Raw genomic sequence first — 14,842 nt, forward strand, 5'->3', positions numbered from 1 at the left:
AACTAGCTCTGTAGACCAGGCTGGTCTCGAACTCACAGAGATCCGCCTGCCTCTGCCTCCCGAGTGCTGGGATTAAAGGCGTGCACCACCACTGCCCGGCTCCTTCTTTGTTCTTGAGACTAAGTCAGGTCCTAAATGCCTCTGGAATGAGTTCATCTCTACAATGAATCTCAATGCTTCTACTGCACCCTCCCAAAGGAAGGGCCTTCTCAGTTACGTACCTCTGGGAGTTGATGGATTCCAAATTCCTGAAAGTCTCTAGGCTACAGTTTTCAACCTATAGGGTCATAGATCAATGTCCTGAATATCACATATTTACATTATGATTCATAGCACAGTTACAAAATAGTAACAAACTAATTTTATTGTTGGGGGGGGGGTCACCACAACATGAGGAACTGTATTAAAGGGTCCCAGTATTAGGAAAGTTGAGAACCACTGGTGTAGACCATGGGGAAGGGCTTTAGGTAGGCATTCAAAGAACCCACTTTTTATTGGATTTTTCTTTCCAAAACAAGTCTGAACAGAAGTTTAGGCATTCTGTAGCAAACTAGATCAAGGAGAAGAAATGACAAATACTGAAAGTGGCCTGAGGGACTTAAGGGACACCATCAAATAAAAGATCTATAAATTATTGGTGTGTCTGAAGACAGAAAGAAAGGGACAGAAAACATTTTAAGGAAATAATGGCAGAAAAGTTCCCAAGTTTAGGGAAAGAAATAACAAGTCATGGCCAAGGTATTGAATAATATAAATCTGGAGAAATCTATACCAAGACATAGTATAATCAAAACTTGAAAGATAATATTTTAAAAGCTGAGTCTTGTATATAGGTCTCATAACCCCTGTTCTTAGTAGTCCTGCCTTTCAAAAATAGAGATACATTTTTTTCCAGACAAAATTTTGAGAGACTCTAGTACATGCTACATGTGCTCTATAAAAAAAAAATACTACAATCAGTTTTTTAGGTTGGATACAAATAGTGCTAATTAGTAACGTGAAAACATAAAATATAAAACTGAATGGTTGGGTTGGAATCTTGACTTTGTAGTTATAAGTGCTTCCTGCTCTTCCAGAGGACTCATGCAGTTGCCAGCAACCACATTTAGCTACTCATAACCGTTTTTAACTCTAGCTCCAGGGATTTGATACCCTCTCTTCTGGCCTCTACCATTAGCACTTACACACATGTAAGTGCTATTCTCTCTCCCTCTTCCTCTCCCCCTTCCACCTCCTCCTCCCCATCCTTCACTCCCTCTTGTAAACTGGATCCAGTAGCATAGCTAAATGACTGTACACCTTGATCAAGTGTGATTTGTAGCTCAGTGAATGGAACATATGAGCAGTAAATGATGAAGAAAAACTATTTGATAAAAGTCTCCATCCCAGCCAGGCTGTGGTGGCACACGCCTTTAATCCCAGCACTCGGGAGGCAGAGGCAAGCGGATCTCTGTGAGTTTGAGGCCAGCCTGGTCTACAAGAGCTAGCTCCAGGACAGGCTCTAAAACTACTGAGAAACCCTGTCTTGAACAAACAAAACCAACCAAGCAAACAAACAAACAAAAAAGTCTCCATCCCTACATGATAACTAAAGGCTATGTATTTTGTAGCTAAATCAGTTCTTACTGAGTGGGGGAAATATAGGGCTATAACACGGGTGCCTTTTCATACTATTTCTATTAAAATAACAAGAATTAACCAGAGAAATTAAGCAATAAAAAGAAACAAAAGTCACCCAACTTAGAAAGGAAGCAGTAAAATAACCTCTGTTGTCTTGTGACATGTTCTTACAGCAATCTTTAAAGATCCTCTCTAGCACAAATTCTAGTTGGTCTTAATAAATAAAACCCAGAGTCAGATATTAGGGGGTGAAAGCTAAAGGATCAGAGAAGCAGTGTGGCCAGCCTTCACTATTGTTTAGATCAAAGGGTCTATCCTGCCTTCAGGCTGTCACCTAATAGTGCAACTGTCTCCACCAAACATCAGACGCTCTCCTCCTGCCTTATATTCCTCTCTCTGTCCAGCCTTCCCACTTCCTGTCTCTAACTCCTAGTGCTGGAATTAAAGGTATGTTATCCCAAGTGGTGGGATCACTTTTATGTGAGCTCTGTTTCTCCTTCAGATTTGTCTGCCTCTGTTTCTTGAGTCCTGGGATTAAAGGTGTGTGCCTCTATTCCCCGGCCTCTAGTGACTTAGCGCTGTACTCTTCATGTAAGCTTTATTTGTTTTTTGTTTTTGTTTTTGTTTTTTTTTGATTTTTCGAGACAGGGTTTCTCCGTAGTTTTTGGTTCCTGCCCTGGAACTAGCTCTTGTAGACCAGGGCAAGCTTTATTTGTTAAAACACAAAATATCACTACAATCCTCTAAGCACTGTTAGATATAATAAGTGAATTCAGTAAAGTTTGAGAGGACGAATGCAATGTAAAAATCATGTTTTAATAAACCGACTATATCTGAAAAAATTACAAAACAATTCTGTTTATAACAGCACCATAAAACATAGAGTGCTTATAGTAAATTGAACCGTAGAAGTAAACGATCTATATACAGAAAATTATATACAGCACAATAAATGGAAAGTGAGCTTTCCAATTCATGGCTTAGAAAAATTATTATTAAGATAATTTTTAGCACCTAATGTCACTGATAGATTTATGTCACTGAGGAACTTAATATGGGTTACAGCCCCTATTGTCACTTTATACAGATGTGAAAAAATAACCCTGACAGAAATGCACAAAGTCAAAGCAGTCTTGAACAAAAAGAATGAACTTGATATATTGTGCTATCTGTGTTATTAAAGAGCTGTAGTAATCAAAATAGTATTAAATGCCACTTACAAAAAAGATAGACTTAAAAGGTAACTCAGTGAGAAAAAGTACTTCCTGCATAAGCTTGAGGCCCTGAGTTTAAATCCCAAGAACTCACATAATACTGCATACAGCAAGTAGCATGCATCTTTGTTTCTAATGTTTGTACAGCAAGATGGGAAATGGAGACAGAGTCCCCAGAAGCTCATGGATTTTCTGGCATGTGTAGTAGTGAAACAAGGAACTGTTTCAGACAAGATGAAAGTTGAAAGCCAACACCCAAGGCTGTCCTCTGACCGCCACAATGTGCACACTTGAACACAAACATGCACATGCACACATCATGTATACTGTCTATAAAATATTAGAAGTTTAAAAAAGGGCACAACTAACAATGGGACACTATAATGAACCTAGGGAAAAACCTACATATTTATGATGATTTTTGACAAAGGTTATCAAGAACACACTGGATAAAGAACAGTCTCTTCAATAAAAAGCGTTTTTACAACTGGATGTAAAAGAATGAAACTGGACCATAATCTCACCTCAGATACAAAATACCTAATGTACATTAATGAATTAAATACATTGTATAAAAGCTCTATGACACTTGTGTGAGTATAGTGATTTCTTAGATATTTCAAAATACACAGGAGGCAAGCAAAAAATAGACAAATAGTATTATATCAAACTAAAAAGCTATACATAACCATATGTCTAATCAAGGGTTAATAGCCAAAATATGTACAGACAAGGAATAGGAATATTACTCAATTAGAGATGGCTCAGAGGTTAAGAGCATTTCCTGCTCTTCCAAAGGTCCTGAGTTCAATTCCCAGCAACCACATGGTGGCTCACAACCATCTGTAAAGAGGTCTAGTGCCCTCTTCTGGCCTTCAGGCATACTCACAGATAGAATTTTATATACATAATAAAAAAAAAAGTACCCAGATAGATGTTTCTCCAAAGGAGACATGCAAATGACCAACAGATACATATTTTCCAAATGCTTAATATCACTGATCATCAGAGGAGTTCAAATAAAACCCATGATGAGATAACAGTTCATACTCCTAGTTAGAACAACTATTATCATAAACTTGGAAGTTGAACTGGGGATATAGGTCAGCTGTAGAGTGCTTCTTCAACCCTTAGCATTTATGGGAGTGGGGTAGGGGGACACAGCAAAGTGGGGTTATAAGTACAGATAATTTTTTTAGAATAGTTTGGATATTCCTTCTTAAAAAGTAAAAATAAAAGCCGGGCCATGGTGGCTCACTCTTTTAATCCCAGCACTTGGGAGGCAGAGGTAGGTGGATCTCTGTGAGTTTGAGGCCAACCTGGTCTACAAGAGCTAGTTCCAGGACAAGCACCAAAGCTACAGAGAAACCTTGTTTCGAAAAACCGAAAAAAAAGAAAAAAAGGAAAAACATATACAGCAAATAATCCAGTAGTTCTTCTGGTTACATGTCCACAAGAGCTGAAGTCAGCATTACATTATTAAGTGTTTAAAATAGGTTATTTCTGTGTCTTGGTATCTTGTCTAAGTGCCTACTCAGTGAATTGATAAATTCACTTTATCTAGGGATAAAGGATATGTAATTTATAGCCATAGTGGAATTCTACGCAATCTTTAAAAAGGAATTCTGTGATTTGCAACCACACAGTTTAATCTGCAAGATAATAACTATAATAATAGTTCTTTGGGGGGTTTTCCTCTTAGGCTTTATTTTATCTCATAACTCAAAATGGTCACTTCTACTTAAATATCCTTTTTTTTCAGGTTTTAAAATGAATTTATTTGGACAGCTATTGCTATATGGTTTTCAGACATAATTATTCTGTCAAAGCGTTCAAGTATTCAATAACACTAGATAAATTGATCAGTGGGATGGACTTAGGGCCAATTCCAAATGCATAGTTGCATAAGATGGTTGGCTTTTATCAGAAGTTTTGAAGACATGATTCACTAGTGAAACAATACTCATCTTAGTATATAGGGTTGAACAATCAGACTTTAATATTAAACACACCAACCACTTCTTTTACTTAACCTAGGCTATGTAGTCTCATCAGTTTAAACTTAGATTGTATCATATTCCTAACACAAAGCCTAAAACAGTGAATATTATTCAAGGAACATAAGAAATCTCATCAGTGTGATATATGAAAGTAAATAAACCAATGATTTAGACTTCAAGACTTCAATACACTGATGTGTAGTATTATTTTGCTTGTACTTCAACAAATAAAGCTTGCTTGAAGATCAGAGTGCAGAGCTAAACCATTAGAGGCCGGGCAGTGGTGGCATACACCTTCAGTCCCAGGAATTGGGAGACAGAGGCATAGAGATTTCTGTTAGTTCAATGTCACCCTGGATGGATCCAGTCTAAATTTAATATTCTTTCTTAAACTATTCTGTGGAGCTATATTCTTGTAATGATTTTGCATTGCTCTGTCTTAGTTAGATTTCTGTTGCTTTGTTAAGACACCATGGCTAGTACAATATATAGAAGAAAGAGTTCATTGAAGATTACATTTTCAGATGGGTAGAGTCATGGAACATGGCAGTAGGCAGGCTGGAGAACTGAGAGCTCACATCTTGATCCACAGCCATGATGCAGTGAGAGCTAACTAAGAATGAGGCTTTCTTTTTTTTCTTTTTTTTCTGGTTTTTCGAGACAGGGTTTCTCTGTGGCTTTGGAGCCTGTCCTGGAACTAGCTCTGAAGACCAGGCTGGTCTCGAACTCACAGAGATCCACCTGTCTCTGCCTCCTGAGTGCTGGGATTAAAGGCGATCGCCTGGCAGAATGAGGCTTTCTTAACCTCAAAACCTACCCCCTAGTGACATACCTCCTCCAACATGGTTACACCTGAGTCCTTCACAAACAGTTCTGCCAACTGGGGACCAAGCATTCAAACATGAGCCTATGGGAGCATTATCATTCAAACCATTAAATGCCCTATTGTATATTTCTGTTTTGATATCCTCTTTTTCTCTTATTTTTCACACCTCAAATGATTTTTACTGTGTTCCTCCCCTAGCAAATTTTTATAGTTACTCAGAATTAAATCTTGAGTTAATTTTATTTCCCATTTTTATCATCCTTAACATGAGAGTTACATTAGTTTCTTTGAACTACTATATTAAAATATTATGGACCTGGTAGTTTCTAAACATGTTAGTTTGTTGTTTATAATTCTGGAGACTTCAAAATTGTAGATCAAGATGCCAAACGATTTTATATCTAATGAAAACCCATTTTTCATACCACTTTTTTTTTTTTTATTCTAACAGGGTAGAAATGTTACCCACTTTGCTCTAGCCAAATACAAATTGTGGGTAGGTAAGGATTTTCTTCAAGTGCGGGCCTTGACTGCTTACTTATAATTTAGTATTTGATAGCAGTGAGTGGTAGTAGGCAGATTGGAGTAGCATTAGGTGGTACCTTTAATGTTACAGCTTTCATCCAGGCCTTAGGTATTGGGATCTACAAATGTTAGAGCCCCTGCATGGGTCTAACAAATCAGAATATACCTTAGCATAGGCAGAGGCCAGTGTTACAGCAGCCTGTGGTATCTGGAACTCTTGACCCTAAAGGTTTGACATTTCTCTGGAATTCTTCCAGTAGCCTGGGTCTTTCTTTGACTCCTTAAAGCCTTTTTATTCTATAGTATTAACTCCCTGTACTATTTTTATTGCCCCTGTTCCTGTCCTGGCTACCCTTTCAAAGTGTAGATGTGGCTGGGCAGTGGTGGCGCACGCCTTTAATCCCAGCACTCGGGAGACAGAGGCAGGCGGATCTCTGGGAGTTCTAGGCCAGCCTGGTCTACAAGAGCTAGTGCCAGGACAGGCTCCAAAGCTACAGAGAAACCCTGTCTCGAAAAACTAAAAACAAAAACAAAAAAAAACCAAAACAAAGTGTAGATGTGGCTCCTTTGGTGATGCAGTAATCCTTACCCACTTGACCTGCTAACATCTTGGCTTTATTTGTTCAGCCATTAAGCAGTCAGCTGCCTTTGCTACTTTTGCTGTTGGACCTGAGACAGATGCTGTCACTATGCTTCTTTCTGCTGCTGCTTTATTAGATAAAAACAGCTCAGTCTACATTACTAAGAGTACATAAGAAAAGTGAACTTGAGAGATGGGTTTTATTAGGTTTAGCATTTTCAACCAATCACAGCACACCACCCTTACAAAGAAAGTTTTATGGACTTAGAAACCAGTTGCGACTTTTCATTTTTCCCATCAGTTAGAACAATTTAACTGCTATTCCCTTGGAGCAATTGATCCCTCTCTGGATTAAGTTTAAATGTTGCAAGGTCTTCTACAATTCATTGAAATTTACTGTAGCTAACAGTCTCTGGTACAAGTTGTTTGAAATCGCCCCTAGCTAGGCTAAGCTTCCAGGAGCTGGAGTAGTCAGCTCCAGTCACTGTCTGATTTTGCCGGATTGTCCTCGCAATGCTCAAAACAGGGCCATAGTGGCACCAGCTATTCTTTTGCTTTAAGGCTTCCAGGGCATCAAAGGAGAGTCTAACAGCTGCTAATCAATGAGTCAGATTGCCCCTTCTCCCAATGCCAGTACTTATTTAGATGAAAAAGAATAGCAGGAGTGCTTGCAATAAAAACTTTAAAACCTTACTACTAGAATGATTTTTAACAGTGCTTAATGTATGCCTGGAGCTCCAGGGAAAGCTGTATCTCTCATTTCTTTCATAGTGCCGAGGTTTCATTGAATTTAGTCACATTATATGTCAGGTTTCAATTGGAGAAAATTGAGTAATTATTTTTAAAGTTTCTAAACTAAGTATACAAAAAGGTAATTACTTGAGATATTTTTAAAGTAAAAATAATGTAACTAGTTAAGACACATGACTATTTAAAGCCTTAAAAATCAAGAATAGTAAAAAACATCACTGCAGAGTGAGCCCCAGTTGTAACTAGTAAGAAGGAAGATGCTGGTGCATCCAACTGCTTATGGGTACTGCTATGTATTGTATCATGAGGGGATCACAAAGATAAACTGCATTTACTCTGTAGTAATTATACTCTACCTCTGAACACTCAGAGATTGGTAATAGAGAAAGCTGGAAGTGCCTTTGTGTGCATTTTGCCAAAATAATAGAACTAGTAGCCAGGGCCTCTGACTCTGTTATACTTTTCCAGTTTCATACAGTATTTGATTGGCAAACTTAAGCCACTTCCAGAACTCTAGATGCATTAGTTTGTGAAACATAGTTTAATTTTTGGTTTTGTAGCTTTTGGAGGAAGAAGAGAGTAGAATGGTTAATTCATGTTTTTCATTTAATCTTATCATTTATGAAATGATCCATAGTATACATAGTATTGGAAATGAATGTTCACAGTGTTGCACAAAGGAACACATGAACAAAATGAAAGTAAAACTGTACTAGACTTTTTATTTGGGGCCACCAACCAGCTCCCAAATCATGATATGGAGTCTAGTTTTGAATGGTTGGCCTGAGCTTAGCTCTTTTCTGGCTAGCTCTTTTAACTTAAATTAACCTTTTTGTCTTCATCTACCATTTTCCTCAGGGCGTTTTACTTTTCTTTCTGTATATCATACTTTCACTGTTCCTGGTGACTGCTTAGCTTCTTGCTCCAGGCATCACCCTTGTTGTCTCCTCCTCCTCTTTCTTCTCCTTCCTCCCTTGAGCCTAGATTTTTTTTCTTCTATTAATTTTCTCTCCCTGCCAGCCCCATCTATTTTTCCTGCCTAGCTATTGGCCATTAAATTCTTTATGAGATCAGTCAAGGTCCTTAGGCAATCAAGGTGAAACAAAAAATTACAACACTTCTTTACATAATTAAACAAATGCAGCATTAACAAAAGTAACACACTTTTATACAGTTAATGTTCTGCAACGAAAACAAATGTAACACATCTATATAGGGTTAAAATAATATTCTACAAGAGTAAGTCTTCAAGGTGATTGCTCTTTTTGCAAAAAAGGTATGCCAGAAGCCAAATCTAGCTAGTAACCAATTTTGCCAAAGTGGCTTTACCTTTTAGACTTCATGTAGGTGGTGTCTCATCCTATTGATGGGTACTGGGCTTCACACTCTGACATGACTGGCTTATTAACACAGAGGGAAAGGGGGAGAGCCCTTGTCAGACTAACCACCTTTGGTAAATAAAATATTTCTCACAATTGGAAATAATGAAAAGTGGCTGATGATATTTTATCATATATAAGTATTGTGTATGTATATATATATTTATTTATATAGTTTTCCCCTTCTCTTTAGCACTTGCTGGAGGTAAATTCTTTGAAGCATCTGACAAGACTCACCCTACAGGATCGGATTACCAAATCCCTTCTTCATCTGCACAAGAAGAAGAAACCTCCCAGTATCAGCGCCCAGTTTCAGGTTATTACTTTTTCTACTCATGCTAAATGCAATCTGTTTCTTAAAGGTTGTTGTTGAAGGATCAAAGTAAGCTGAAGATCACTGATGTGATGTGATTCATTGCCTATGAAGCCATAAATTGAGAGTACTTTTATTAGAAAAGGAGTTGGGTTGTATATCCAAGAATCAGAGGTTTTTCTTTAATAAAATAGAAAGTGAAGGATACATTTAATCCTAAGCGAGAAGAAAGAAGGAATAATACAAAGATAAATAGAAGTCTGTGAAGCTATAAACAAGAGGGTCTGGAGAGAAGGTTTAAAGTGCAAATGTGTTTGCAGAGGATTTTAGTTGGGTTGCCAGCACCAATAAAACACACACACACACACACACACACACACACACACACACACACACAAAACTAAAATACAATAAATCTTTAAAACAGATTCTTAAAAAGAAAACCTGAAGACTATTGAAGGAGATTAATTAAAACAAAAGCTCTAGTTCTTTGAGCAGATCAAAAACTGATACTCCTCTGTCCAGACTAACTGGGATATATATATATATATATATATAAAACCAAGTGTAGAAGAGAGAATATCACTACATACTTTACAAACATTAAAATTCATTTAAGATAGTGGCTCTTTTCTAGTGATTTCTACAACTGACAAGAATGTTAAGAATATCAAGGCAGGGCATGGTGACATATGTCTGTAATCACAGTATTCAGAAGGCTGACATAGGAACATCACAAGTTAAGGTCAGCCTGAGCTACATAGCTTGTCATAAGCCAACCTTGAACAAATATAAAGGTCCTATCTCAAAACAAACAGGAAAAAGAAAAGAAAAAAAAGCAAGACTACCTTGCTTTTATTTTTAAAGAATGCATTTGAATATTGTTACTTAATGAAATATGAAGAATAGTGAAAAATTCTCTATTTAGAGTATTCTAAAATGCATCTGCAATAATGACTATTGCCAGGGCCTCAGCTTTAAGATTAAGTTTAAACTGCATTCCTCATCCTCAGCAAATTCTTGATTTAACCAGAATGGGAATGTACATAATTTCCTTTTCAGAAACAAACCCTGTATGTATAGAAGGTTGTTTCCATATTTTGCCACAGTTGTTTATATTTATAAGTCACTTGTCAACTCCTAAGTAAAAGCATACTAATGACACTACTTTTATTGCAGGCCTCCTTAAGCAAGCTGATGGAGACACTTGATCAAGCAGAACCATATTTTGTAAAATGTATTCGCTCCAATGCTGAAAAGGTAAAAGTATTCTGTATAAGACTCAGGTTACTTCATAACAAAGCTCAAATTACATTAAAAGGGAATAGAGAGGAATTATGCATAGTTTTTATATGGAAATTTATATTTCATAAATATTATTTATAGCTAGTCTTTTAATTTCCATATTACCCATCTGTAAGGTGTTTGTGGATTTGATTCAACATGTACTAGAATCTCCGGGATAAGTATTAACAGCCCTTGAAATTCCATTAGAAGAAAAAAGATTTCTCTGAAAATTGTATTACCATTAATAATAGTTAACCTCTTTTGTTTAGATATAGTCTATGTTTCTTTAAAAATTATTTAGCATTTTCATGGTTAGAAATTTTTACCCTTAACCTTTTCTATTTCCATGCCCTTATTTATAGTTTGTTGAAATAAAATGTGTAGATATGTTTGTCAGTCTGGATACTCAAAAGTCAGCTGTACTTTTAAGACAAATCCGAATTTGGAGATCTGTTAACTTTTTTCTTTTTTTGTTTTAGCTACCCTTAAGATTCAATGATACTTTGGTACTAAGACAGCTTCGGTACACTGGAATGCTGGAGACAGTTCGAATTCGTCAATCAGGATATAGCTCCAAGTATTCTTTCCAGGTTATATACTTTATATTTAAATATATATACATGTATATTCATATCAAGTGAATTTGTACCACAAATTCCAATTGTTCTTCTTCTTTTTTTAATGGGAAGGTTTTTTTTTTTTAAAATTTTATTTTATATGCATTGGCGTTTTGCCATGGGGGTCAGGCCCCTAGAACTAGAGTTACAGACAGTTGTGAGCTGCCTTGTGGTGCTGGAATTGAACCCGGGTCCTTTGGAAGAGCAATCAGTGCTCTTAACCACTGAGCCATTTCTCCAACCCCCCCATTGTTCTTAATAAAAAAAATCCAGAGTCAGATATTAGTGGGTGAAAGCTGAGAGATCAGAGAAGCAGTGCAGCTAGCCACTAGAGAGACCTTTTACCTCTGCCAAATCCTCAGACCAAAAGAGCAATCTTGACCTCAGACTGCCTCCTTAGACTGCATCCTCAGACCGTAGCTGTTGCCACAAACCTCAGACTGCACTGAGCTCTTGTCTCCTCCCACTTTATAGTTCTCTCTCCACCCAACCATATCCCTTCCTATCTCCAACCCCTTTAATGCTGGGATTAAAGGCATGTGACTCCCATGTACTGAGATCAAAGGTGTGAGCCAACATCACCTGGCTCTTTGAGGTTGAATTGGTCTAGTATATAGTATAGCCCAGGGTGGCCTTGAACTCACAGAGATCCATCTGCCTCTGTCTCCCAAGTTCTGGGATTAAAAGTGTGTACCACCACTCCTTGGCCTCTAGTGGCTTAGCTCTATACTCTGATCTTCAGGCAAGCTTTATTTGCAAAAACACAAAATATTAATTAAACAAATTATTTCTACATATTTTACTTATTATATACCTGTGTAACAGCCCTGGCTGTTCTGAAACTTGTTTTGTAGACCACATTCTCTCAGAGATTCACCTGCTTCTGCCATATGAGTGCTGGGATTAAAGGTATGAGCCACCATGCCTGGCTCATTTTTTAATTTTACCGTTTTTAAACAAAGTTGAAAAAGCGTTAAGAGAATACTCATTTTTTTGGAAGTGCAGCAGTCTTTTTGAGTATATGCTGTGATACAGTATTTGACTATTCCTATTTGTCTATTTTCATTTGATAAAAATGTTTGCTAAACCAGGTGATACACTTGGGAGGCAGAGGCAAGTGGCTCTCTGTGAGTTCAAGGCCAGCCTGGTCTACAAGAGCTAGTTCCAGGGCAGGCTCCAAAACTACAGGAAACCCTGTCCGAAAAAATGTTTGCTGATGCTAAGTTTGACTATAATTTAGCAATTTCCATACTAATTTTTATCCAGTAATTGAAATAATTCAATCAGAATGATCTTGTCTAATGAAAAGGTTCCATTTGGTTTTTCCTTTAATTTTCTTAGACTTCTTACGTAGAAAGCTTCTAGAATGTTACTCAGCAATCATTATCAGATATACTACTGATATGTGTGTAAAAATTATATTGGAACTTTTCAGGAACTAAGCAGTTGTTTTTTTGTTTGTTTGTTTGTTTGTTTTTTGTTTTGGTTTTTTGAGACAGGGTTTCTCTGTGGTTTTGGAGCCTGTCCTGGAACTAACTCTTGTAGACCAGGCTGGTCTTGAACTCACAGAGATCTGAAAGAGAAAACTTGATTCTCATTTGTATGTTCCAAAAGCTGCTTTATTTCCTTTCCTTCCTTGCTGGATTTCAGGTTTTTGCTAAATGACTTTTATTTGGTCTTTGGTATGGCTTTCTCAAAAAGAATAATTAACTTCTACCCTTCTTTTTTTATTTTTTTCCTTTTTTAAATTTAGTTTTCATTTGATAACATGATTCAGACTCAGTATCTTTCCTCTTACTGTGTTTTGAAACTATATTTTTAAGAGATACTTTTTTATTTTATGTTTATGATTGTTTTACTTGCATGTATATCTATGTGCCATGTGAGTACAGTATCTTTGGAGGCCTAAAGCAGGTATTGCATTCCCCTGAATGAGTTACAGATGGCTGTTAGCAGGCATGCGGACACTTGGAATCTAGCCTAAACCTTTGGAAGAGCTTTCAGTGTTGAGCCATGTCTTCTGCACCTCCTATTTATAATAAAGTAACAAATAGTTTCTTTTGTTTCATCCTACTTTTTTATTAATAAGTTTTTTCTTTGACAATTTCATACATGTATTTAATAAATTCTCGTTACTCTCATACCCATTCTCATTATTTTTCTACCCCTACCAGTTTGCTACCTTCCACTTTTAAAAGAATGAGAAAGGCCGAGCGGTGGTGGCGCATGTCTTTAATCCCAGCACTCAGGAAGCAGAGGCAGGTGGATCTCTGAGTTTGAGGCCAGCCTGGTCTACAATAGCGAGTTCCAAGACAGGCTCCAATGCTACAGAGAAACCCTGTCTTGAAAAATCAAAAAGAAAAGGGGGTAGGGACATGCCCTAGAGTACCTTCACTCATGTAGCCCCTGCCCTCTTCCAGTGTATTCTGATCTTTTCCACTGCCTTGCTATAAGGAATTTTTTTATTATTTATTAAAAGACTGAGAAACCCCTTATTGTTAGTTTAGGGTTTAAAATTCATCTAGTTCTTTTGTGATTTGATATCAATTTCTTTTCACTTTTTAGGATTTTGTGAGTCACTTTCATGTACTTCTTCCCCGAAATATTATCCCTTCTAAATTTAACATTCAAGATTTCTTCAGGAAAATAAATATTAATCCTGATAATTACCAAGTTGGAAAAACAATGGTAAGTATATAGAGCCTTAGTCAAAATTGAGTGCATTTTGTACTTTCATAATACCTTCTTTGTCATGAGTTTTATGAAGATAGTATGTTATCAAATATTATAAGCAAACTGATTAAACTAGGTGGCTTTAAATTTATGCTTTTATTTATTTGTGTGTATATGTATGTGTATGGGCACAGATGTGCCATGGCATGAGTGTGGAGGTCAGGGGAAAACTTGTGAACTTGATTCTCTCTCTTTACCGTGTGGATCCCAGCGATGAATCTTAAGTTGTCAGACTTAGTGGTAAGTACTTTGCTATCTTGTTGGCCCCAAAATTTTATTTATTATTATTATTGTTGTTGTTACTGTATTTGTATACGAGCAGTGTATGAATGCTAGCGCATCCATGCAAGACAGTTTTCAAGAGTCTGTCCTCCTTTTGTCTTAGGTTTGTAGGTTCTTATGCTTACATACCAAGCACTTTTACCCAGCAAACCCTCTTAACCCTCTTAACTGACCATAGGGCCTTTTCTTTTTTAATGACTGTAGTAAAGGTGCTTGCCATCATGTCTGATGACCTGAGTTTAATCTCAGAACCCATGTAGTAGGTAGAAGAGAACTGACTTCTACCTGACCTACCCACCCCCACAACCTAAAATAAAATGTTGTAATCAGTACTAATCATAGAATTCCTGGTCAATGTTCTATTTATAATTACAACTTCAGCTGTAATTCAAACCATCTCTGAATAAGATATTCTACTGTAATGACCAATTTAGCTTGTCTACAGTAACATTATTCTGATTCTTCTACTGCCCTTTTCAGCTATTTGTTACCTTTTATTTATATTCCTTCATTTTGTTTCTTCTAGGAACTCTCTGTAGGTAGCTTGGTCTACAGAGCAAGTTCCAGAACAGCCAAAATTACATGGAGATACCCTGTCTCAAAAAACAGGGGGGAAAAAGATGAATTTTTTTTTTTTTTTTGGTTTTTTGAGACAGGGTTTCTCTGTGGCTTTGGAGCCTGTCCTGGAACTAGCTCTGTAGACCAGGCTGGTCTCG

General features: G+C 37.0%; 1 protein-coding gene across 1 annotated transcript in view; it reads left to right on the top strand.

Moving 5' to 3' along the window:
• Window positions 1-14,842, top strand: part of Myo9a (myosin IXA) — a gene marked incomplete at its 3' end in the record, with an annotated part of 191,454 nt that overhangs the window by 124,612 nt on the left and 52,000 nt on the right. Inside the window, exons 18-21 of the mRNA XM_013354586.2 lie at window positions 9,088-9,210; window positions 10,387-10,467; window positions 10,974-11,084; window positions 13,677-13,799. Coding sequence (XP_013210040.1) covers window positions 9,088-9,210; window positions 10,387-10,467; window positions 10,974-11,084; window positions 13,677-13,799 — 438 coding nt within the window. The remainder of the gene's footprint in view (window positions 1-9,087; window positions 9,211-10,386; window positions 10,468-10,973; window positions 11,085-13,676; window positions 13,800-14,842) is intronic.

This window comes from Microtus ochrogaster, unplaced genomic scaffold (assembly GCF_000317375.1).
Source record: "Microtus ochrogaster isolate Prairie Vole_2 unplaced genomic scaffold, MicOch1.0 UNK49, whole genome shotgun sequence".
Lineage (NCBI taxonomy): Eukaryota > Metazoa > Chordata > Mammalia > Rodentia > Cricetidae > Microtus > Microtus ochrogaster.